The sequence below is a fragment of the Mobula hypostoma genome, chromosome 23 (assembly GCF_963921235.1).
Source record: "Mobula hypostoma chromosome 23, sMobHyp1.1, whole genome shotgun sequence".
In the NCBI taxonomy this organism is placed as follows: Eukaryota; Metazoa; Chordata; class Chondrichthyes; order Myliobatiformes; family Myliobatidae; genus Mobula; species Mobula hypostoma.
Window position 1 is genome coordinate 57,091,701 of NC_086119.1, and position 27,243 is coordinate 57,118,943.

A 27,243-nucleotide genomic window follows, 5' to 3' on the forward strand; every position below is an offset into this window, starting at 1 on the left:
CAGAATGCTTTCTGTTGTGCATAGATACAAATGAATAAGAGTCGAGGGGGCACGCTGAGGTGTTCAGGAGCTTTTAATCCAGACAGAATGCTTTCTGTTGTGCATAGATACAAATTAATAAGAGTCCGGGGGGGGGGGGCACGCTGAGGAAGTGGAGGTGTTCAGGAGCTTTCTTGGCCATGGCATCAATATAGTTGGATCTAGAGTGGCTGTTGTTGATATTCACACCTAAGAACCTGAAGCTGTAACCCCTCTCAACAACACCATGAACAAGAGCAAGTGCAGCACCTGCTTTCTGAAGTAGGGTGGAAATGTTCATGAGAGCCCAACACTTCAGAGCAGAATTAGACCATTTGGCCTATTGAGAATATGCTGCCATTTCATCATAGCCGATTTATTATCCCTCTCCACCTCATTCTCTTGCCTTCTCCCCATAACTTTTGATGCCCTTACTAATCAAGAAACAATTAACTTCCACTTTAAATATACCCAATGACTTGGTCTCCACTGGTATCTGTGGCAATGAATTGCACAGATTCACCACTTTCTGGGTAAGGATATTCCTCCTCGTCTCTATTCTGAGGATGCGCCCTGTGGTCCTAGAATCTCCCACTATAGAAAACATCCTCTTCACTTCCACTCTATCTTTCAATATTTGATAGGTTTCAATAAGATCCCTTCTCATTCTTCAATACTGCAGAGCCATCAAATGCACCTCTTACATTAATCCTTCCATTTGTGGGATCATTCTCGTGAACTTCCTCTGAACCCTCTCCAGTGCCAGCACATCCTTTCTCAGGTAAGGGGTCCAAACTGCTCTCAGTACCCCAAATGGAGTCTGACCACTGTTTATATTCTTCCTAGGCATTATATCCTTGCTTTTATATTCTAGTCCTCTCAAAATGAATGCTGACATTATCTTCCTTACCACTCCTAAGCTGCAAGTTCAACTTCATGGAATTTTGTACGAAGGCTCCCAAATTCCTTTGCACCTCCAATTTCTGAATTCTCTCCCCATTTAGAAAGTAAGCTATGCCTTTATTCCTTATACCAAAGTGCATACACTTCCATACTCTTCCTTGCGCTGTATTCCATCTGCCAAGGCTTCGCCCATTCTCCTAATCTGTCTAAGTCCTTCTGCAGGCTCCTTGTGTCCTCCACTTAACCTGTCCTTCCACCTACCCTTGTATCATCCACAGACTTAGCCAGAAAACGATCAATTCCATCATCATGGTCATTAACATGTGGCATGAAATGCAGCAGCCCCTGTGGAATACCCCTGGCAGCCAACCAGAAAAAGCCCCCTTTATTCCCACTCTTAGCCTCCTGCCAATTAGCCAATCATCTGACAATGCTAATATCTTTCTGTAAAACCATGGGCTCTTGGCTTAGTGTGTCACCTTGTCACAGGCCTTCTGAGAACCCAAGTAAGCAACATCCATTTACTCTCCTTTCTCTATCCTGCCTGTTATTTCCTCAAAGTATTCCAGCAGATTTGTCAGGCAGGGTTTTCCCAAGCTGACTTTGGCTTATTTTATTGTGTGCCTCCAAGTATCCCAGAATCTCATCCTTAATTATGGACACCAGCATCTTACCAAGTTAGGCTAACTGCTCTATAATTTCCTGTCTTTTGCCTCCCTCCCTTCCTAAAGAGTGGTGTGACATTTTCAATTTTCTAGTCCCCCAGAGTCATTCTAGAATCTAGTGATTCTTGAAAGAGCATTGCTAATGACTCCACAGTCTCTTCAGCTACACCATTCAGAACGCTGGGGTGTCGTCCACCTGATTCAGGTGACTAATTTACCTTCAGACCTTACAGCTACCTGAGCATTTTCTACTTAAAGCAACTACACTCACTACGTCCTTAAACTTGTATTTGGTCTATCAGCAGCATCAACAGAGCTCTATGAACTAAATGAAAGTACAGAAGGGATAAGCAGAGTGGCCATTGTCAGGGGTAGGCCAGTGGCGAGAGTAGAAGTGACAGGTTTTGGCTCAAACCAGGCTTTGGTTCGGAAGGGGCATCAGCTCTGTGTAAAGTGTCTGTTAAGGTTTCCTTTTTGTTTTTTTCCGCTCTCTTACTGTACCATTTAAATGGCTGTGGTGTGGTCTTCGTGCCAAATGTTGGAGAACTGGGAGACTCCTGGGGAACTACATCTGCATGAAGTGCATCCGGCTGCAGCTCCTTGAAGATCATGTTGAGGATATGGGGCGGCAACTGGATGACCTTCGGCTTATACGGGAGAGCGAAGACATAATCGATCAGAGTTACAGCGAGGTAGTCACCCTGAAGTTGCAGGAAGCGAGTAGCTGGGTGACCGTCAGGAGAAATGGAAATAGGCAGTTAGAGCACCCCTGTGGCCACTCCCCTCAAAAACAAGTATACCACTTTGGATACTTTTGTGGGGGATGACCTCCCGAGATAATGCTACAGCGATCGGTTACGGCCACTGAGCGTGGGTCCGTAGTGCAGAAGAGAAAGAGAGAAGAAGGGAGCAGCAGTGTTGGGGATCTCAATAGTGAGGGGAACAGTCAGGAGATTCTATGAACGTGAATGGGACACCTGGATAGTATGTTGCCTCCCAGGTGCCAGGGTCAAGGATGTCTCAGATCGCATCCACAATATTTTGGAGAGGGAGGGGGAGCAGCCAGGTGTCTTGGTATGTATTGGTACCAATGACATAGGAAGGAAAAGCAATGAGGTCCTGAAAAGAGAACTTAGAGAGCTAGGTAGACAGCTGAGAAGCACGGTCTCACGGGTAGTAATTTCTGGATTGCTACCTGTGACATGCGCCAGTGAGGGTAGAAACAGGATGATTTGGCAGATAATTGCGTGGTTGAGAAGGGGGCAGGGCTTCAGGTTCTTGGATAATTGGGATCTCTTCTGGGGGAGGTACAACCTGTTCAAAAGTGACGGGTTGCACCTGAACCCGAAGGGGACCAAAATTCTCGCAGGCAGGTTTGCTGGAGCTGTTGGGGAGGTTTTAAGCTAACTTGGCAGAGGGGTAAGAACTGAAGTGAAGGGACTTAAGAAAGGACGGGTGGTAAAAAGTAAAGATAGCATGCAGTCAGATTGTCAGGAAGGGCAGGCACGTGATGGGACTTAGCTGCAGCCAGCAGGGTGAGTATCAAATCATGAGGGATGCAGAGTCAGAAAGGACAGCAAGTACGGTCCTCAAGGTGTTGTATTTAAATGTGCATAGTATAAGAAATAAAGTGGATGATCTTGTTGCACTATTACAGATTGCCGGGTATGATGTTGTGGCCATCACTGAATTGTGACTGAAGGGTGGTTGTAGTTGGGAGCTGAATGTCCAAGGATACACGGTGTATCGGAGGGATAGGAAGGTAGGCAGAGGGGGAGGCTGTGGCTCTACTGGTAAAGAATGGCATCAAATCAGTAGAAAGATGTGACATAGGATCGGAAGATGTTAAATTAAGGGTTGAGTTAAGAAACAGCCAGGGTAAAAGGATGTTGATGGCAGTTATATACAGGCCTCCCAACAGTGGCTGAGATGTGAACCACAGATTACAACAGGAAATAGAAAAGGCGAGTCAAAAGGGCAATGTTATTATAGTCATGGGAGATTTTAACATGCAGCTCGATTGGGAAAATCAGGTTGGTAATGGTTCTCAAGAGAGTGAGTTTGTTGAATGCCTGCTAGATGGCTTTTTAGAGCAGTTTGTCGTTGAGCCTACTAGGGGATCAGCTATACTGGATTGGGTGTTATGTAATGAACCGGGGGTGATTAGGATTAAATGATTGAGTTCAACTTGAAGTTTGATAGGGAGAAAGTGAAGTCTGATGTAGCAGTATTTCAGTGGAGTAAGGGAAATTACAGCGGTATGAGAGAGGAGTTGGCCAAAGTAAATTGGAAGGAGCTGCTGGCAGGGATGTCAGCAGAGCAGCAAAGGTGTGCATTTCTGGGAAAAATGAGGAAAGTGCAGGACATGTGTATTCCATGTGTAATACTCAGATGGTAAAATAGTACAAATGTGGCTGACAAGGGAAGTCAAAGCTATTGAAAACACAAAAGAAAGGGCGTAAAACAAAGCAAAATGTAGTGGGAAGATAAATTGGGAAGTCTTTAAAAACCAACAGAGAACAACTAAAAAATTCTTTGGAAGGAAGAAAATTAAATATGAAAACAAGCTGGCAAATAATAAAGTGGATAGTAAAATTTTTTCAAGTATGTTAAAAATAAAAGAGAAATGAGAGTGGATATCGGACTGCTAGAAAATGAGGCAGGAGAAATAATAACGAGCGACAAGGAAATGGCTGATGAACTAAATAAGTATTTTGCTTCAGTCTTCACTGTGGAAGACACTAGCAGTGTGCCAGATGTTGTAGTGTGTGAAGGAAGAGAAGTGGGTGCAGTTACTGTTACAAGGGAGAAGGTGCTCAAAAAGCTGAAAGACCTAAAGGTACAAAAGTCACCTGGACCAGATAAACTGCACCCTAGGGTTCTGAAAGAGGTAGCGTTAGAGATTGTGATGGCATTAGAAAGGATCTTTCAAAAATCATTGGACTCTGTTATGGTGCCAGAGGACTGGAAAATTGCAAATGTTACTCCACTCTTTAAGAAAGGAGGAAGGCAGCAAAAAGGAAATTATAGACCAGTTAGCCTGACCTCAGTGATTGAGAAGATGTTAGAGTCAATTGATAAGGATGAGGGGATGGAATACTTGGTGACACAGGACAAGATAGTATAAAGTCAGCAGGGTTTCCTTAAGAGGAAAACCCTGCCTGACAAGTCTTTTGGAATTCACTGAGGAGATTACAACTAGGGTAGATAAATGGGAGGCAGTGGATGTTTTATATTTGGACTTCCAGAAGGCCTTTGACAAAGGTGCCACACATGAGGCTGCCTATCAAGTTAAGAGCCCATGGTATTACAGGAAAGTTACTAACATGGTTAGAGCATTGGCTGATTGGTAGGAGGTAGGTTTATTTTATGTAATTCTCTTGAAAATATACAGTACCTATGTTTATAGATCTCAGTGGAAATATAAACATATAGTCTGCTAATGAAATGTTAGGAACACAGTGCTATTTAACCAGAGCCACATGTCAACCCCATCAATCCAAGCAGTGCCTCCTGTTAAATTGCATTATTGCAGTCAGAAAGCTGTCCACATCACTCATGCTGATTATATTAAGTGCTGCTGACTTCTGGACCAGTTACTGCCAAATCATTCTCTTATCCTCATCAACTGGCCCAGTAAGCAACAGTAACAACAGAAATAGTACCACAAGAAAATTAATGTTGAAAGACCAAGAGGCCTCCAGAGATGTTCCTTTTCCTTTTGTCTGTCTTGAGCATTACCGCCAGGGCCCTTTCCATGTTGCATACCATCCTGATTTCCTCCATTGTTGCTGGTTGTAAACCTCTATGGGAGAACCTTCACGAGAAACACTGCAATGGTTCGAAAAGGAAGCTGGGCACCACTTTCACCAGAGCAAGTAGGGATGGGAAATAAATCCTGATCTTGCCAACAACCTGATCCTGAAAATGACAATACAGAAAAGTATAGCTTCCCTCAGCTAACGCTTATAGATAACCCAAAATTCGCTAACAAGCTGCTGTTGCAATTTGTCCATGGTGTCTCGAGTGCCCTAAGGTCCACCACAGTTAATGCCTGTGAAGAGCCTTGTGGCCCCCCTCGCTGAGACCGGGTTGGGGAAAACTAATATTAGAGTTCCTGGAAAAAATTTAACTGTAAATGCAAGGGATTCAAACTGGAAGTCTCAGAGAAGAAACAGCAAATCGATAGGCCAAGATCCAACAAAAATCTCATAATGTGAAAGAAATAATGCATGGAGAGATTGCACGAGGAATACTGACTGATAACCATAATGTATGTGGTCATCTGTGATACAAACACAAAACTCCACCCGACCGAGAGCCAGGAATGGAGGAGTCATGGACAGCTACAGAGGCAATCGGCAATCACCTCTGATCTGGGCCGACATTTACATGCCGGGCAGCACCTAATTAATTGGCTTGTTTATTTTAGCTTTTTTATTAAAGATGTGCTCGGTGCCTCCCGGCTACCGCTGCATTCTCTTGAGAATCAGTATCCGTCCGCAGCCCGGGGGTTGGGGTGGTGGGACACTGTGGTGTCATCTCATCATCAATCAGGGCAGGCAGGTCATCTTCTTCTATGTCTGCCTGCCTTGATGTCGAAGGTCGAGGTTCGTCATCTGCTGTGGCTGATGTGGAAGGCTTGAAAAATGACAGTATGCTTGACTGCTAGCCTAGCTCATTTTTCTATCATACAGTAAGCACTCAAACCATCTTGCAAATATGCCCTAAACCAACGTACCCTTTCAAAATTAAAGTCGTACTTTATCACTGCAGTGAAAATCTCACGCAGTTGCATCACATTCAGTTCCTAGACGACTTCACCTTCGGTCCGTTCGCTACTGCATTCGGTTTCGATTGTTATTCTTTCCTTTTCCAATTGCATCAGCTCTCCATCTATCAATTCTTGGTCATGGGATGCCAAAACCTCTTCAACATCATCTTCGTCAACTTCCACAAGCCAAACTCACTTTGTCTTTACTTCGTTCACCACGATCGAAACGCTTAATTATGTCTAGTTTTATGCTAAGTGTAACACCCTTACGAGCTCTTTTAGACTTTTCCAATACCTTAGAACTCATCTCGCTAACGGCTGCTCACAGGCACATGTTTAAGCAATGCCGGTGAGAATGCCATTCCGGGGGAGAGTGGCTGCTTTGCCTTTTATCGCGGGCTGCCTTTTTTCGTAACAGTGAAAACACCTTCTGTTAGCAAAAACAGGGAACTAATGTATGTCTTTCGTAACAGTGAGGTTTCGTAAAGTGAATGTTCAAAAAGCGGGGGACACCTGTAAATTGACGTAACTGTACTCCGAGGGCTATTCAGTGACTAGGAAATTTTCTTGCATCCATCTCCTCCTCCACCTGGTCTCACCTATCATTTGCTAGCTTATACTCTTCTCCCCCACCCCCAACTTTCTGGCTTCTGGCCCTTCTCTTTCCAGTCCTGATGAAGGGTCTCAGTCCAAAACATTAAATCTATTCCTCAACTGCTGAGTTCCTCCAGGATTTTGTGGGAATAGTGGACACAGCTTGGCATGTCATGGAATCCAGTCTCCCCTGTGTGGACCCTGTCTACACTTGTCAGTGTCTCAATAAAGCTAGATTGTCTTGTGAATGTAGTGATATCTTGGGCTACAACAGTTCTACACTTGTTTCTGGATGGGAAGTTCCAATGTTGATGAAGATATTGCTAGGGGGTGCTGATGTGTTCCTGTAGCTCTTGGTTTTACTGATGTAAGAGGTCAAAGGTGAAGGAAACAGGGATTTTTTTTTAGCGTTTTGTGGATGGTCTACTTTGTAGCCGTGGCATGCTGGGCTGGTGAATGAGGTGCCAGTCAACACAATGGGGGGGGGGAGGGCGGGGGGATGTGACCTGCACTGTCAGATTTGCACCTTGAAGAGGAAAGGCTTCAGGGTATCTGGAAGCAAACATGAATATCTAGTTCATGATCTTTTGTGGCTGTACTCTTGATGTAGTCACCCTTCTCGGAAACAGGTCATTTGGACCACCGAGTCGCTGCCAACTCATTTATACTAATCCTACGTTAATTCCATTTTATTCTTCCAGATTCACATCAACTCCACCCCAGATTCTGTCACCAACTCTAGGAGCAATTCACAGTGACCAAATAACCATGCAACTTGCACATCTGTTGGAGGAAACCAGAGTAGCCAGGGGTCGCATGCAGTTGCAGGGAGAACATACAAACTCCACACAGAAACACTCCATTTCCTGTTTACATTTCTGGTTGACAGGCTATATTTTACCACACTATGTAAAGCATTTAAACACACTTCACATATCATTCTGTAGCTTTGCTCCTGAATTTTCTTTTCCCCCTACAGAGGCTAACCTCTCCTTGGGTGTTCACCAGGTAGTGAGTTAGCCTCCTGATTAATTATGACTGTACTTTTGTGTCGTAGCACTGAGGCTACCTGGTCCTGTTGTCCTGGTCAGATTGGTGGAGCATGCTTTTTTGGGATCGCAGGTAGTGACGAGCCACATGGCAGAGACTGGAGCCCCATCGCTAGGAAGGGAGTGAAGGGGAAAATAATCAACGGTTTGGTTGGAAGCTGGGGTAATTCTTCCTGCTCACTGTTTGATCAGCTGAGATGAATTCTAAAGAGTGTTTTTAGTTCTCCATGTGGAATGAAGGTGGAGGGAGATGGAGGAAACCCTGATCAGTGACTTAGCAGATGAGGGACCTCATGATACAATGCAGTAAACATAGTTTCTGACATACCACACAATTGTATGCCCTGTAGTAATTGTGAACAAGGTAACGTGACCAATAGTAGGTCTGGACTTTTGTCCGAAACAGTGTGTGTAAGGGAAAAGTTAAATGTGATTCCTCCATGGTATGTTAAAATAAAATGGAAATATGTAGATAAGCCTACAAGAGGAGAGGCTGTACTTGATTTGGTATTGCGAAATGAACCTGGTCAGGTGTCAGGTCTCTCAGCGGGAGAGCATTTTGGAGATAGTGATCACAATTCTATCTCCTTTACCATAGCATTGGAGAGGGATAGGAACAGACAAGTTAGTGTAAGACTTGTTGCATCTAGTGGCAGGATCTCGGGGGTGGCTCCCCCTGCCCGGCCAAACTTTAGCACTCTTGTTTGGGTGGATGCTGCGTGTTGTGTCCCCTGTGTAATATCAGTACCCCGAAATAACATTCAGTCCACAATGGGCGGTTAAACGATTAAGATTTTATATTTAAGTATGGGGTTAGTAGAGAAACAAAAGAAAAGGAAAACAAATAAAAGGTGCCAGTAATCTCACAAACATGTTCAGTGCACAATCGTTGGAGCTCACAGATTCCCTTTTGCTGATCCTCCTTCGCTAGTCGGCCCCTGGGCTCCCGCCCTGAGCCCAGGCCCAGCGGGTCCAGCAACCATCTTCTCAAGCCACGTCTTCTCCCTTCATCCTCCTCGCACCTTCTCCCCAAGCTCGTGCAAACTAACAGCTTTCACACAGACAGAAAGAATAACATCCATCCCAATTGGTTAGCAAATGAATACAATTCCCATTATCAGTAATTATAACCCAAACAAGCTGCTACCGTTAACTCAGCAGTTAACATTACGGAGAAGCCATTTTATTATAACATAACAAAGAAGCCATTTTATTAGCCTTATCAAATAACACGAAAGAAGAAGCCCCTTGCATTAGAAAAGCGTTTAATTGGAGTAAGGGGAATTATGAGGCTATCAGGCAGGAAATTGGAAGTTTAAATTGGAAACAGATGTTCTCAGGGAAAAGTACGGAAGAAATATGACAAATGTTCAGGGGATATTTGTGTGAAATTCTGCATAGGTACGTTCCAATGAGACAAGGAAGTTATGGTAGGGTACGGGAACCATGGAGTACAAAGGCTGTAATAAATCTAGTCAAGAAGAAAAGAAAAGCTTACAAAAGGTTCAGAAAGCTAGGTAATATTAGAGATCTAGAAGATTATAAGGCTAATAGGAAGGAGCTTAAGGAAATTAGGAGAGCCAGAAGGGGCCAAGAGAAGGCCTTGGCAGGCAGGATTAAGGAAAACCCCAAGGCATTCTACAAGTATGTGAAGAGCAAGAGGATAAGACGTGAAAGTGTGACAGTGGGAAAGTGTGTATGGAACCAGAGGAAATAGCAGAGGTACTTAATGAATACCTTACTTCAGTATTCACTATGGAAAAGGATCTTGGTGATTGCAGTAATGACTTGCAGCAGACTGAAAGGCTTGAGCATGTAGATATTAAGAAAGAAGATGTACAGGAGCTTTTGGAAAGCATCAAGTTGGATAAGTCACTGGGACCAGATGAGATGTACCCCAGGCTACTGTGGGAGGCGAGGGAGGAGATTGCTGAGCCTCTGGCGATGATCTTTGCATCATCAATGGGGACAGAAGAGGTCCCGGAGGATTAGAGGGTCGCGGATGTTGTTCCTTTATTCAAGAAGGGGAGTAGAGATAGCCCAGGAAATTATAGACCAGTGAGTCTTACTTCAGTGGTTGGTAAGTTGATGGAGAAGATCCTGAGAGGCAGGATTTCTGAACATTTGGAGAGGTATAATATGATTAGGAATAGTCAGCATCAGACCCAGGCAATGAACAAACGACTATGAGGAAGCAGTGTGCACGTGGCAAAATCTGCAAGAACGATTGCAGCTTGAAAATTCACCAAGCGAGGATGAAGTGTCTGGCGGGAGCAGGAGCAGCACAACGTGCAGGCGTCCAACCTGATGAGACGAAGGAGGTGCCAGGCCCAGAGTCACCCCACAGTGCCCAGAACCTCCAAGTGTTGCAAACTAACCCCTCTAACATCAAGTCTAACAGGAGGCGGATCAAATGGCCTGCAGCTAACAGAAGATGTCAACCAAATTCTGGAGGCAGCGGCAAAGGGAGGGGTCAATAGGAAGCTGCAAGCCATGACAACAATCATTGTCGGCATCACAGCTGAACGGTTTGGAGAAGAGGAGAAGGAAGGCTCCAAAACACCTTACTCGAAAAACCAAAGAGCGTTGAGGATTCACAACATCAGGCAGGAGATGAAAGCGCTGAAGTCCCAATACAAGGAGGCAGGAGAAGAGGAGCGATTGGCTTGGCCCAGCTGATGTGCATGCTACGAAAGAAGATCAGGGTCCTCCGCCGGGCAGAGTGGCATTGGAGGTGGCGTTGTGAAAGGGCCTGAAAACGTGCTGCCTTTATCGCCATCCCCTTCAAGTTCACCAAGGAGTTGCTGGGGGAGAAGCGCAGTGGGAAACTGGCCTGTTCACAGGAAGACATAGACCCACATCTGAAGAAGATATATAATGATCCTGAAAGAGAGCAGGAGTTGGGAGAGTGCAACATCCTAACAGATCCACCTGAACCGGATGTGCAGTTCGACATGTCAGAGCTTCAACTAATGGAAGTCAGAGAGGTCGTCGGCAAAGCAAGGGCAAGCTCGGCTCCAGGACCAAGCAACACCTCGTACAAAGTGTACAAGAACTGCCCCAAACTCCTGCTGCGTCTGCAGAAGATCCTGCGAGTCTTCTGGAGAAGGGGGAAGATCCCAGAACAGTGGAGAGTAGCTGAAGGGGTGTGGATCCCGAAGGAGGAAAATGCCACCCAGATAGATCAGTTTCGCATCATCTCCCTGCTGTGTGTCGAGGCGAAGATCTTCTTCAGTGCCGTTTCTAACTGGCTGTGCACCCTACCTAGCAAAGAACACCTATATTGATACATCAGTCCAGAAGGGTGGCATTTCAGGGATGCCGGGCTGTCTGGAGCACATCGGTGTGGTGACACAGCTCATCAGGGAGGCCAGAGAGAACAAGGGCAACCTGTCAGTGTTGTGGCTCGACCTGGCAAATATCACGTCCCCAGCAGAATCAGAGACCTTATCGCTGATTATTACAGCAACTTCAGGATGAGGGTCTCTTCAGGAGCAATTACATCAACCTGGCACAAGGTGGAGGTCGGCATCATTACAGGGTGCACTATCTCAGTGACACTGTTCTCCCTGGCCATGAACATGCTCACTAAGTCTGCTGAACCAGAGTGCAGAGGGCCCAGAATGAATTCCGCTCAATGGCAACCACCTATCAGGGCATTCATGGATGACCTCACAGTCACCACAGAATCAGTCCCAGGCTGCCGGTGGGTTCTGCAGGGGCTCCTTAGAGAGGGGGGTTAGCAGCCACCTCAGGAGATGGCTGGGGCTGCCAAATAGCCTGAGCAGCATCGCACTCTATGGACACCACAACAAACTGCAACTGCCCTTCAAATCCTTGGAGGAAGGATTCAAGGTAACAAGAGCCAGAGAAGTGCTACAGTACAGGGACTCAAGTGACCCGAAGGGCAGGGATCCAAGTGAGGACTGGCAGGAAGTGGAGGGCAGAGGAAGCTGTTCAGGAGGCAGGGGCGAGGCTGCGTCACAGGAGGCTGGTGGGAATGGTCACACGAGGCCGAGCTGGGCTAGGATCCTTTCCAACTCCCCAAATGGACACCAGAGGGAAGGAAAGGTGCCATCTAGTTCAGGAGGAGGTGAGAGCAGTAGTGGAGGAGATGAGAACCTGCAAGGCGGTGGGAATGAAGCAACAGGGAGCTTGGACAAAATGGGAGAATGTGGTTGAGAGGAAAGTGACCTGGGCTGATCTTTGGAAAGCTGAACCACATTGCATCCAATTTCTCATCCAGGCAGTGTACGATGTGCTTCCAAGCCCATCAAACCTGCACACATGGGGCAAGGCAGAGTCATCTGCGTGCCCACTGTCCTCCAAGCGAGGAACCTTGGAGCACATCCTCAGCGGCTGCGCAAGGACACTTGGTGAGGAACGGTACAGGTGGAGGCATGATCAGGTCCTGAAGACCATCGCTGAAGCCGTCAGTGCAGGAGTTGAGTGGGCGAAGCGGTCCTGACCCTCCAAGCAGACCATTGCCTTTGACAGAGCTGGGGAGCAGCCAATAGCTGCCAAAAGAACATCTGCAGGCATTCTGACCTCTGCAAGGGACTGGCAGCTGTTGGTGGACCTCGAAGGGCAGCTGAAGTTCCCCAACCATATCGCAGCCACCACCCCGCAACCAGACATTGCCCTAGTGTCTGAGTCTACCAAGCAAGTGGTGCTGCTGGAGCTGACCGAACCATGGGAAGATAGCTTGGAAGAGGCCTTTGAAAGGAAGCTCTCCAACTACACAGGACTGGTCAGCAACTGTCAGCAGGCTGGATGGAGAGCGAGGTGTCTCCCAGTAGAGGTTGGTTGTATGGGATTTGCAGCCTGTGATACTTGACCTTTTCTCCTTGGAGCAATGGAGGATGAGTGGTGACCTGATAAGAGGTGTATAAGATGATGAGAGGCATTGATCATGTGGATAGTCAGAGGCTTTTCCCAGGGCTGAAATGGTTGCCACAAGAGGACACAGGTTTAAGGTGCTGAGCAGTAGGTACAGAGGAGATGTCAGGGGTAAGTTTTTTACTCAGAGAGTGGTGAGTGCGTGGAATGGGCTGCCGGCAATGGTGGTGGAGGCGGATACGATAGGGTCTTTTAAGAGACTTTTGGATAGGTACATGGAGCTTAGAAAAATAGAGGGCTATAGGTAAGCCTAGTAATTTCTAAGGTAGGGACTTGTTCGGCACAACTTTGTGGGCCGAAGGGCCTGTATTGTGCTGTAGGTTTTCTATGTTTTATGTTTGGAAGTCTGTAAGAAAAGGTGCTTGTTAGCTTGGAGAGAAAGTGAGGTCATTGCACAGGTACAGATACTAAATGCATGGAAAAGTACCAATGTAAGGGTTTGAAGGGTAAAAAAGCGGCACCTTTTTTGGTGCAAGAGGAGAGAGTTTTGTCCTGGCTGATGACTAGTGCTCAGGTAGGGGACAGTATGTTAGACAGAGAGAGAGAGAGAGAGAGAGAGAGACAGAGAGAGAGGAGAGAAGAGAGAGAGACAGAGAGGAGAGAAGAGAAAGAGGGAGAGAGAGACAGACAGAGAGGAGAGAGAGACGGAGAAAGAGGAGAGAGAGAGACGGAGAGAGGAGAGAAGAGAAAGAGGGAGAGAGAGGAGAGAAGAGTGAGAGAGGGGAGAGAGAGACAGGGAGAGAGGGGAGAGAGACGGGGAGAGGAGAGAAGAGAAAGGGAGAGAGAGACAGAGAGGAGAGAGTCAGACAGAGAGAGGGGGAGAGAGGGACAGGGAGAGAGAGACAGGGAGAGAGAGACAGAGAGAGAGAGGAAGAGAGAGAGAGGAGAGAGACAGAGAGGAGAGAAGAGAAAGAGGGAGAGAGAGACAGAGACAGACGGAGAGACAGAGAGAGAGAGACAGACAGAGAGAGAGAGGGAGACAGGGAGAGAGAGAGGGAGGAGAGAGACACAGGGAGGGAGAGACAGAGAGGAGAGAGAGACAGAGAGAGAGGAGAGAGAGACAAGGAGAGAGAGGAGAGAGACAGACAGAGAGAGAGACGGAGAGAGAGAGGAGGGAGAGAGAGACGGAGAGAGAGAGAGAGAGACAGGGAGGAGAGAGAGAGGAGGGAGAGAGACAGAGAGAGAGAGGAGAGAGAGACAGGGAGGAGAGAGGCTGCATGGAAGCATTCCACAGATCAGCTCATTTGGAGGGTGACGAGTATTACTTCGATTTCTGTACTGCTTCTACTTGCTGCTATAGAGATTTGTTTTTTCTTTTGTTTTGCGCTTGTGCTAGTTCTAATAAAGTGTTTTCTTGTGGCCTTGATCATGCGTCATCTCCTTTGTTTGAGAGTACATATGTGAATCGGGAAAGAACACATAACGAATTTTAAAATCATTTTCATTTATAATGCAGCACAAAAGCTGCTTTAAAACATGAAAGATGTCAGCCACTATACTTGACTAATGCCCAGTAACGTTTTCCACACAGGGCCCCTCTGATCCCTGCACGGAAACGCAGGCACGAAGAGGACGAGAGACAAACCATTCCCAATGTTTTACAGGGGGAGGTTGCACGACTAAATCCAAAATTCCTGGTGAATTTGGACCCTTCCCACTGCAGTAACAATGGAACAGTCCACCTCATATGCAAGCTGGGTGAGTAAAGATGGTTCAGACCAATGTTATTATTTTCATGATGTGGAGCAAGAATTTTGAGAGATTCACGAGTCACCTGGTGCATGGTCCTGCAACCGTAACTCCTCCAGGATGGCTGGATGGAGATGCTGATTACTTGAGATAATGTTGATGTGATCTCTTTTTAATCAGATGACAAGAGTCTCCCCAGTGTCCCCCCACTACAGCTCAGTGTCCCAGCCGACTACCCAGACCAGAGCCCTCAGTGGACAGACGACTCCCAACAGTATGGTAAGTTCACAAGGGGAGGTTTGGGTGGTTTCTGGATGGGCTGCTGGCTCCCATTGTGCAGGCAGTCCTTTATGCATATAGAGTGGAGAGTCTCCTCCAGCGTAGTGACACCATTTTACACCCACTCTCACCTGATTTAGCTGACCCTGACCTGCTCAACATCAACCAAACAACACTAGAGTGGCTGGCTGGCTGGTGTGACAAGCTACGATGATGATTTTACACCCACACTGATTTTAGTAGGAACACTGGACGTTCTCAAGGAATGAGGAAAAGAAGAGCAGAGGTTTGGTCAGTCAGTGCCTTAGAATTTTAGAGCACAAGAAGGGGAGCAGGAGTCTGCCATCTGGCCCACTGAGCCTGCTGCTCCATTCCTGGCTGGTCTGGGCGTGGACTCAGTTTCCTACCTTTTCCTCACAACCCTTAATTCTCCCACTATGCAAAACCTATGTCTTAAATATATTTAATGAAGTAGCCTCTACTACTTCCCTGGATAAAGAATTGCACAAATTCACTGCTCTCTGGGTCCTCCTCATCCCCATCCTAAATATACTCCCCTAAATCTGGAGGCTATGTCCCCTCGTTCCAGTCTCACCAGTGGAAACAAATTTCCTGCCTCTATCTTTTCTATCCTTTTCATAATTTTCTGTTTCTTTAAGATCCCTTCTGATCCTTCTGAATTCCAGTGAGTGTAGTCCCAGGTGACTCAATTTCTCCTCATAGGCTAACCACCCCCACCCCCACTTCAGAATCAACCTGGTGGCCCCCCTCTGTACACCTCCAAAGCCAATATGTCTTTTCTCAAGTAAGAAGACCAGAACTGCACACAGTACTCCAGGTGTGGCCTTACCAGTACCCTGTACAGTTGCATAGCATCTCTGCTCTTAATTTCAATCCCTTTAGCAGTGAAGGCCATTGTTCCATTTGCCACTTTGATATCCTGTGCGCTAACACTCCCAAGCCTTTCTGCACAGCCACCTGCTGCAAACTTTTGCCATTTAAGTAATAATCTTACCTTCTGTTTTTCTTTCCCAAGTGGATAACCTTGGTTTTACCAACATTGTACTCCATCTTCTGGACTCTTGCACACCCACTTCACCTATCTATATCTCCACTTCACCTATCTATATCTCCACATCCTCTACGCAATTGACTTTTTCACTTGAAACTGCTTTACCATTCAGAATGCTCTTGGTTCCTTTGCCGTTTTCCTGCTCTCTTCCCCATGCTCCTAGTAGTTAAGACATCTGCCAGTCTTCTTCCTCACAGAGGTAAAGAGCTTCAAAGCGAGAAATTCCTCCAGCTTTATCTTAAAAGGGTAACGCCCTGATTGTGAAACCCTGTTGACTTACCCCGACATATCCCATCAGGGCTCACATCCTCTCAGCTCTCTCCCTATTAATGTCCCTCAGACCCGTGTGATTCAGTCAGATTATTCCTCATTCTTCAAAACTCTGATGGATGTAGGCCTGACCCCTTCATTCCAGCAATCTTCATAGTAAACTTACTCTGAACTACCTAGATGGAGTGGATTTTTTCTATGTTGGAGGAGTGTAGGAACTGAGAGAAATTTCTTTAGCCAGAGGTCAGTGAATCAGTGGAATTCAATGCCACAGACGACTGTGGAAGCCAAGTCATTGGTTATACTTGAAGCAGAAGTTGACAGGTGCCTGATTAGTAAGGGCGTCAGAGGTTACCGGGAGAAGGCAGGAGAGTGGGTTTGAGAGGGATAATGAATCAACCGTGATGGAATGGTGGCACAGATTCAGTGGGTCAAATGGCCTAATTCTGCTCCTAAGTCTTATGGTCAAAGCAGGGACCTGATACGGAAACCTAAGCTGTCCCCAGTACTCCAGGTGGCGTCAGCCGTACCCTGCACTGTTGCATCAGAACTCCCTACGTCACACCCCTCCCCTTGCAATAGAGGCCAACAGTTCATTGACCTTGCTGTAGCTGCAGGTTGAGGTTTTGTACTTCATGCACGAGGACACGCGGCCCCCATTGCCATTCGCCATTCGGCATTTGGTACTCTCGCTCATTTTGTCATTCTCTCTAAAGTGACTGATCTCATATTGTCCACATAATACTTATCCATTGACTTAGCCTTAATTCTATTATTTTGCTGCTTACCTTTGTACCATCAGCTATGACCGCCACTGAATCAGAATCAGGTTTATCATCACCAGCATGTAACGTGAAATCTGTTGACTTAGCAGCCGCAGTTCAATGCAATACATAATCTAGCAGAGAGAGAAAAAAACATAATAAATAAACAAGTAAATCAATTATGTATATTGAATAGATTATTAAAAATGTGCGAAACAGAAATACTGTCTATTAAAAAAGTGAGGTCGTGTCCAAAGCTTCAAAGTCCATTTAGGAATCGGATGGCAGAGGGGAAGAAGCTGTTCCTGAATCGCTGAGTGTGAGCCTTCAGGCTTCTGTATCTCCTACCTGATGGTAACAGTGAGAAAAGGGCATGCCCTGGGTGCTGGAGGTCCTTAATAATGGATGCTGCCTTTCTGAGACACCGCTCCCTGAAGATGTCCTGGGTACTTTGTAGGCTAGTACCCAAGATGGAGCTGACTAGATTTACAATCCTCTGCAGCTTCTTTCGGTCCTGTACAGTAACCCCTCCATACCAGACAGTGATGCAGCCTGTCAGAATGCTCTCCACGGTACAACAACAGAAGTTTTTGAGCGTATTTGTTGACATGCCAAATCTCTTCAAACTCCTAATAAAATATAGCTTCTGCTTTGCCTTCTTTATAACTACATCAATATGTTGGGACCAGGTTAGATCCTCAGAGATCTTGACACCCAGGAACTTGAAGCTGCTTGATCTCTCCACTTCTGATCCCTCTATGAGGATTGGTATGTGTTCATTCATCTCACCCTTCCTGAAGTCCACAATCAGCTCTTTTGTCTTACTGACGTTGAGTGCCAGGTTGTTGCTGCGACACCACTCCATTAGTTGGCATATCTTGCTCCAGTATGCCCTCTTGTCACCACCTGAGATTCTACCAACAATGGTTGTATCGTCAGCAAATTTCTAGCTGGTATTTGAGCTATGCCTAGCCAGACAGTCATGGGTGTAGAGAGAGTAGAGCAGTGGGCTAAGTACACACACCCAAGGTGCGCCAGTGTTGATCGTCAGCAAGGAAGAACAAGAGGCAGCTGTGTTACTCTCACGCTGCACAAAAATGTGTGGATCCTACACCCACCTGAGGACCCACCAATAGAGAGAACATCATACTCGACTTGAGTGATTGCACGACTACCATCAGTATATTTAATTACCATACACTGGTAACTTTGTCCGTAACGTTGTGAAGTGTTGAGGCCCAGCACTGACTCCTGAGACACCCTAATGATGCTACAGGAGAAGGAGGTGGGAGTAAGTGTACAAAAGTTGTGTATCAGGCGGGTATCCAAACTTCAACAGGAAATTATTGACTCCATCTAGCGTCTGTGTAGGCCCCAGAATCTGGATACGAGCTACAGAGGCTGTGCCCGGAACTAATCTGGTGTTGAATGAAACCAGGACAGTAACAGATATGGGAGTTCATTCTGTCTCATGCCCCGCAGTCATCAGTAAAAAACAACTTCCTTCTTTTACCAGTTTAGTCCGGCACATCCAAGGAAATCGCCTGACATCCAGAGACTTAAAAATCACACCCATGCAGTGATTATTATACTCTCAACATAATTGTACATGACGTGTATCATCCCATTCTAAGGTTACACATTACAGAAAGTAATTTCTTGACAAATCCACTAATACGGATACTGGGAATAAAAGGGGCCTTTTCTGGTTGGCTGCCAGTGACTAGCGGTGTTCTTCAGGGGTCAGTATTGGGACCACTACTTTTCACGTTGTTTGTCAGTGAATTAAAGGCTTTGTGGCAAAATTTGCAGATGATAGGTTCACTGGTGAAGGGGTAGTTGGTGCTGAGGAATGAATGGGATTACTTTAGGACTTAAACAAATTGGAGGAATGGGCAAAAAAGTGGCAGATGGAATACAGTGTTGGGAAATGTATGAGAATGCATTTTGGTAAAAGGAACAATAGTGCAACTATTATCTAAATGGGGAGAAAATTCAAACATCAGAGGTGCAGAGGGACTTCTAGGAGTCCTTATGTAAGACTCCCAGAAGAAAAAGAATTTCAGGATGTGTATTGTATACATTTCTCTGGCATTAAATGTACCTTTGAAACCTGTTGAAGGTTAATTTACAGTTTGAGTCTGTGCTAAAGAAGGCAAATATAATGTTAGCATTCATTTCAAGGGGAATAAAAAAACAAGGAGATAATGCTGAGGCTTTATAAGACACTAGTCACCCCGCACCTGAAGTACTTATCAACAGTTCTGGGCCCCATATCTCAGGAAGGATGTGTAGTCATTGGAGGGAGTCCAGAGGAGATTCACAAGGATTATTCCTGGAATGAAGGAGTTAAATATGAGGAGAGTTTGGCAGCTTTGGGCCTGTACTCACTGGAATTTTGAAGAATGCGGGGGTGGGGGGTATCTCATTGAAACCTACTGAGTGTAGAAAGAACGAGATCGGGTGAATGAGGAGAGGATGGTTCCTGTGGTGGGGCACAGCCTCAAAATTGAGGGGTGACCTTTTAGAACAGAGTAAGAGGATTTTTTTTAGCCAGAGAGTAGTGAATCTGTGGAATGCTGTGCCACAGACTGTGGTGGAGGCAAGTCTGTGGGATATTTAAAGCGAAAATTGATAGTTTCCTGATCGGTCAGGGCACTAAAGGATATGGTGAGAAGGCAGGTGTATGGGGTTGAGTAGGATCCAGGATCAGCCATGATGGAATGGTGGAGCAGACTTGATGGACAGAATGGCCTAATTCTGCTCCTGTGTCGTACGATATTGGCATTTATCTATTACATCTTGACAATACAATCTGAGACCCCTTCTCATCTTGTTTTCACCAATCATTTGGGGTCACATCCTTCAAAGGTCATTTCTATCAACAAACTTGTTATTAGTAGATGGAATTCCTCTGCCGACCATTTGTGTTCCCAAAGCTATCACCTTCACCCGCAATCCTACAGAGGTAACTCGCTTTGTGAACAGATCTCCAGCCCCTGGGGTGGCACGGTCGCATAGCAGTTAGTGTAATGTTGTAACTGTGACGGGGTTCGATTCTCACACTGTCTGTAAGAAGTTTTGTATGTCTCTCCGTGGCCATGTGGGTTTCCCACATTCCAAAGATGTATGGTGAGGGTTAGTGAGTTGTGGGTATGCCATGTTAGTGTGAGAAGTGTGGTCAACTTGCAGGCTGCCCCAGCACAATCTTGCTGAATTGATTTGACGCAAACGCTGCATTTTACTACGTACAGGTGACAAGTAGAGCTAATCTTTAATCTTGGCGAGAGCCTTCTTGTTTGGAAGCAACACACACAGGATGCTGGAGGAACTCTGCAGGTCAGGCGGCGTCTGTGGGAAAGAGGACGGTCGACATTTTGGGCCAAGACCCTTCGGCTGGCCTGCTGAGTTCCTCCAGCATTTTGCGTGTGTTGCTTGGATTTCCAGCATCTGCAGATTTTCTCTTGTTTGGAAGCAGCAGGTTAATCAGATCTCCATCTGTCTGTTATATTTGTACTGCCTCATCCTGCACGTTCAATTACAGAAACCATCTGACTGGTTACAGTGCTGTACCAGCGTTGTGAAGTCCTGCGTGCTGTGAAAACATAACACCCCACTGAATCTGTGCTGGACTCTCCACAGTGGGCAGGATTCTGCAGTCCACAATGATCCCGAGCAACTTGCCCGTGGCTGCCAAAATACCTGAAACCTGCCTCATTGTGAGCAATTTGAAACAAGGGAAAACCTGCAGATGCTGGAAAACCAAGCAACACACGTAAAATGCTGGGGGAACTCAGCAGGCCAGGCAGTATCTCTGGAGAAAAGGACAGTGGATGTTTCGGGCCATCAGGACTGGGGGGGGGGGGAGATGAGGAGTCAGAGGAGGAGGGGAGGAAGAACCACAAGGTGGGAGGGGGAGGGGAAGAGGGGAAGTTGATTGGAGAAGGGGGAATCTGATAGGTGAGGACAGATCATGGAAGAAAGAAATGTGGGAGGGGCACCAGAGGAAATGGGGAACGGTGAAGGGGAGGGCGGGAGGCATTACCAGAAGTTCAAGAAATTGATGTCTGTACCTTCGATTTGGAGGCTACCCAGATGAAATATAAGGTGTTTTTCCTCCAAGTTGTGTGTGACCTCATATCGACAGTAGAGGAGACCATGGACTGACATGTTGGAAAGGGAAGTAGTTAAAAATGAGTGGCCACTAGGAGATTCCACTCTTTCTGGTGGATGAAGTGTAGGGGCTCGGTGAAGTGGTCTCCAATCTCTGTCGGGTCTCCCCGATATGCAGGAGGCCACAACGGGACCACCTGATACAGTAGATGACCCCAACAGACTTATGGGTGAAGTGTCACCTCACCTGGAAGGTCTGTTTGGGGCCCTGAATGGTAGTGAGGGAGGAGATGTAGGGGCAGGTGTAGCACTTGTTCTGTTTGCCAGGAGGGAGATCAGTGGGGAGGGACAAACGGAGAAGGGAGTCATGCAGGGAGCGTTCCCTGCGGAAAGCAGCAAGTGGGAGGTGAGAGGAGATGTGCTTGGTGGTGGGACACTTCACCTGTGAGTCTGTAGGGGTCATCTACTGTATCCAGTGGTCTTGGATCCATCCACCAGAAAAGGTGGGACCTCTCAGTGGTCACCCATTTTAATTCCTCTTCCCATTCCCATTCCGACATGTCAGTCCATGGCCTCCTCTTCTGTCACGATGAGGCCACACTCAGGTTGGAGGAACAACACCTTGTATTCTGCCTGGGTAGCCTCCAACCTGATGGCATGAACATCAATTTCTCGAACACCCCCCCCCCCCCACCATTATCCATTCCCGTTTCCCCCTCTCCCCTTATCACTTCCCTCTGGTGCTCCTTCCCTTTTTCTTTCTTCCATGGCCTGTCCTCTCCTATCAGATTCCCCCTTCTCCAGCCCTGTACCTCCTTCACCAATCAACCCCCCAGCTCTTTACTTCACCCCTCCCCCACCTGGTTTCACTTGCTTTTCTCAGTCTGTTAATGGCCTGGATTTATCTACAAGGTGCATAAACTTCAAAATTCACAAATACTTCAAAGCTCAAATGGGGCAGCACAGTCGAATGTGCTGTAGAACAGTGGTGGTAAACTGGGCAGACAGCTGAATAGTTCAGTGTTAAATGGGAAGCTGGTCTGTATTCAATACTGAATAGTTCAGTGTTAAGTGGGATGCTGGGGAGGGAAGCTGGTCTGTATTTAATACTGAATAGTTCAGTGTTAAATGGGAAGCTGGTCTGTATATGAATAGTTCAGTGTTAAATGGGAAGCTGGTCTGTATTTAATACTGAATAGTTCAGTGTTAAATGGGAAGCTGGAGAGGGAAGCTGGTCTGTATCTGCACAATATCTGAAGGAGCAGAGTTAGGCTATTTGGCCCATCAAGTCTGCTCCGCCATTTCATCATGGCTGATCCAATTTTCCTCTCAGCTCCAATCTCCTGCCTTCTTCCTGTATTCCTTCATGCCCTAACTAATAAAGAATCTATCAACCTTAAATATACCCAATGACTTGGCCTCCATTGCTGTCTGTGGCAAAGAATTCCACAGAATCATTATCCACTGGCTAAAGAAATTCCTCTGTTCTAAAAGGACACCCTCTATTCTGAGGTTGTGTCCTCTGGTCCTAGACACTCTCACCATAGGAGACATCCTCTTCACATCCACTCTATCAAGACCTTTCACCATTCGATAGGTTTCAATGAGGTCACCCTTCATTCTTCTGAATTCTTGTGAATACAGGCACAGAGCCACCAGACACTCCTCATATGACAAGCCATTCAATCCTGGAATCATTTTTGTGAACCTCCTTTGAACCCTGTCCAGTTTCAGCACATCCTTTCTAAGATAATGGGCCCAAACCTGCTCACAATACTCCAAGGGGGGCCTCATTAGCACTTTATAAAGTCTCAACTACATCCTTGCTGTTATATTCTAGTCCTCCTGAAATGAATGCTAACATTGCATTAGCTTTCCTCACCACAGACTCAACCTGCAAATGAACCTTTAGAGAATCCTGCTCAAGGACTCCCAAGACCCTTTGCACCTTAGTTTTTGTATTTTCACTCCATTTAGAAAATGGTCAACCCTTTCATTTCTTCTAGCAAAGTGCATGACCATACACTTCCTGACACTGTATTCCGTCTGCTGTTTCTTAGCCCATTCTCTAATCTGTCAAAGTCCTTCTGTAGCCTCCCTAATTCCTCAAAACTATCTTCATATTGTCTGCAAACTTTGCAACAAAGCCATCAATTCCATCATTCACATTATTGACGTATAACGTATAAAGAATCGGCCAAAACACAGACCCCTGTGAAACACAGCGAGCCACTGGCAGCCAGACAGAAAAAGGTTCCCTTTATTCCCAATGTTTCTCTCCTGCCAATCAGCCACTGCTTTATCCATGCTAGAATCTTTCCATTTATACCATGGATCGTAGCTTGTTAAGCAGCCTTGTGTATGGCACCTTGTCAAAGGCCTTCTGAAAATCCAGGTACACAACATCTACTGATTCTCCTTATCTTTATCCTACTAGTTACTTCTTCAAAGAATTCCAACAGATTTGGCAGGCAAGATTTTCCCCTGAGGAAACCACGCAGACTATGACCTATTTTATCATGTGCCTCCAAATACCCTGAGTTCTCATCCTTAATAATTGGCTCCAACATCTTCCCATCTACTGAGGTCAGACTAACTGGCCTATAGTTTCCTTTCTTCTGCCTCTCCCCCTTCTTGAAGAGTGGAGTGACATTTGCAATTTTCCAGTCTTCTGGACCCATTCCAGAATCTAGTGATTCTTAAAAGGTCATTGCTAATGCCTCCAGAATCTCTTCAGCCACTGCTTTCAGAACCCTGATGTGTACACCATCTGGTCCAGGTGAATAATCTACCTTCAGACCTTTTAGTTTCCCAAGAACCTTCTGTCTAGTTATGGTAACTTCACACACCTCATGCTTCCTGACACCTGGAACTTCCATCATACTGCTAGTGTCTTCCACAGTGAATACTTACTCAGTTTGTCCACCATTTCATTGTCCCTCATTACTATCTATCCAGGATTGTTTTCCAGTGGTCTAATATCCATTCTTAATATATCTGAAGAAACTTGTGGTATCCTCATTAATATTATTGGCTAGCTTTTGTATTCCATCTCTACATTGTTAATGACTTTTTTGGTTGCCTTCTGTTGGTTTTTAAAAGCTTCCCAAGCCTCTAACTTCCCATTGATCTTTGCTGTATTATATGCCCTCTCCTTGGCTTTTGTGTTGGCTTTGTTTCGCACTCAGAATCCTTGCTTATATTCATAGACGCATGGAGTACAGACTAAGTCATGAGTATTTCCTAAAGCTGCAGCTGGAGTGTTGGACTCATTTCTGGTCATCACAGTTTAGAAGTGAGAAGGAGATTTATTAGGCTGGTCAACATTTCAAGCCATTGTCTTTTCTTCCGTCTGACCTGTCAGGTATTTATTGCTATCTGTAATTTCTTCAGATTTCTAGCATCTGCAGTACCGCTTTTGAGTTATTGGAAGAGTTAGATTTTAGTTGTCTGTAGACAGAGGAGAGATTGGGGTTACACTTGGATGACTAGATAGAATATTCAAAATCACACAATTATTAAAACTATACAGGCACTGTATGACAACCATACTGCTAGGATTAAAATCAATGGATATTTATCAAATAGTTTTACCGTAGAAAGGGGCACGAGACAGGGTTGTGCACGGTCACCGCTACTCCACATTATATCTGGAACCATTTGCTCAATACGTCAGACAAAATGAAGATATCAGGGGAATAACTATTAACCGGACGGAGCATAAATTGGCCTGTATGCGGATGACATTCTGATCTATCTAGGGCAACCAACATACTCTTTACCTAAATTGATGCAATCCTTTGAACAATATGGTCAATTATCAGGATACAAGATCAACATAGATAAAACCCAATTACTTTCATATAACTATAGTCCAACGAGAGAAATTGAAAGTAGATATTCCTGGGCATGGCAAACAGAGCCTTTCAAATATTTGGGCATCATTATGCCAAAAGACTTGGCAAAATTATCAGAATGCAATTATCAGCCTACATATAAAAAAAATTAAGGAAGATATAACAAGATAGAACCTCATTCCTTTTCTTGGTCTCAGTTCAAGGATTGAATCTATTAAAATGAATATACTGCCCAGACTACTATATCTCTTTCAGACCCACCAATAGAGATTAATCAAAATCAATTCAATGAATGGAACAAGATGCTATCAGGATATATACGGCAAGGTAAAAGCCCTAGAGTTCGTCTCAAAACTTTGCAATTAGCCAAGGAAAAGGGGAGATGGGGCCTACCTTCTCTTAGAGATTATTATTTTGCAGCACAGTTGAGGCTGTGATATGCTGGTGCAACCCATCATATGACGCTCAATGGAAAAACATTGAGGAGAGGATACTTTCCATCCCCATACAGGCAATTTTGGCTGATAACAACCTACAAAGGTACATAAATACTGTTGATAACCCATGGGTGAAATGGACTCTTAAAATATGGAAAACTATTATAAAAGAATATAAACTAGAGGGAGATATTGCAATTCTTAAATGGTGTGCATATGACTCTGATTTTACGCCAAATAAACTGGATGCTAGATTTAAGGACTGGACAGCTAAAGGAATAGCAGCTATTTGCAATATAATGAAAGAAGGAACACAGTTCGGTTTTGAAATGCTCAAAGAGAAACACTTACTAGAAAAACAAGACTTTTACCGGTATTTACAGATGCAACAGTATGTTAATAGGATGATTAAAAATGTAACCAAGGCAAGTACATGTCTGATAGAGCTATTTAGAAAAGCATATAATTCGGATAATGGTAGTAGAATAATTTCAAGTGTGTATAAGGGTTTGTCAAATCTTAAAACACATTCAGCTTCATACATTAAAACAAAATGGGAGAAAGAAGAAGGGATAATTATATCTGAGGAAGAATGGAAAATAATATGGAGGTATCAGTGGAAGTGTACCAGTTCACAGAAACGGAGGGAGTTCGGGTGGAAAAACTTGATAAGGTATTTTATTACACCCTCTCAGAAATCCCATTATGACGGTAACCTCCCTGTTTGCTGGAGAAATTGTGGAAATCAAAATGCAAACCATTATCATATGTTCTGGGAATGCCCCGTTATTAAAGACTATTAGATTGGAATACATAATGCCCTACAATACATCTTTAAATGTGAAATACCCTTAGAGAGTAAGACCATATATTTTGTGTATGTACCTCAAGAATGGTTGAAAAGAGATAAATATTTAATGAATGTACTGCTGGTGGCCGGTAAAAAGACCCTTACCAGGAAATAGTTATCACAGGAGAGCCCAACTTTAAATGTTTGGATGGAAATTACAATGGATATTTACAAAATGGAGAAGATAACAGCATCTGTTAATCATAAATTGGAACAATTTGATTAATACTGGGAAAAATGGTTTAACTACATAACACCTCATTGGTTTATTCTCACAAACCAATGAATATGTTATAAAAAAAGAGATTACTCCCTACTTGTACATAGACATAGAAACATAGAAAATAAGTGCAGGAGTAGGCCATTCGGCCCTTCGAGCCTTCACCGCCATTTATTATCATGGCTGATCATCCAACTCAGAACCCTGCCCCAGCCTTCCCTCCATACCCCCTGACCCCCGTAGCCACAAGGGCCATATCTAACTCCCTCTTAAATATAGCCAATGAACTGGCCTCAACTGTTTACTGTGGCAGAGAATTCCACAGATTCACCACTCTCTGTGTGAAGAAGTTTTTCCTAATCTCGGTCCTAAAAGGCTTCCCCTTTATCCTCAAACTGTGACCCCTCGTTCTGGACTTCTCCAACATCGGGAACAATCTTCCTGCATCTAGCCTGTCGAATCCCTTTAGGATTATATATGTTTCAATCGGATCCCCCCTCAATCTTCTAAATTCCAACGAGTACAAGCCCAGTTCATCCAGTCTTTCTTCATATGAAAGTCCTGCCATCCCAGGAATCAATCTGGTGAACCTTCTTTGTACTCCCTCTATGGCAAGGATGTCTTCCCTCAGATTAGGGGACCAAAACTGCACACAATACTCCAGGTGTGGTCTCACCAAGGCCTTGTACAACTTCAGTAGTACCTCCCTGCTCCTGTACTCGAATCCTCTTGCTATAAATGCCAGCATACCATTCGCCTTTTTCACCGCCTGCTGTACCTGCATGCCCGC

The 27,243-nt window shown here is 45.2% G+C and overlaps 1 protein-coding gene across 4 annotated transcripts in view; it reads left to right on the top strand.

Annotated features, from left to right (window-relative positions):
• med15 (mediator complex subunit 15) overlaps nucleotides 1-27,243 on the top strand; it is a 184,527-nt gene that overhangs the window by 154,519 nt on the left and 2,765 nt on the right. For all 4 annotated transcript variants that reach the window (XM_063031694.1, XM_063031696.1, XM_063031695.1 and 1 more), the window contains 2 exons: nucleotides 14,434-14,600; nucleotides 14,772-14,870. In XM_063031694.1, the coding sequence (XP_062887764.1) occupies nucleotides 14,434-14,600; nucleotides 14,772-14,870 (266 nt within the window). The remainder of the gene's footprint in view (nucleotides 1-14,433; nucleotides 14,601-14,771; nucleotides 14,871-27,243) is intronic.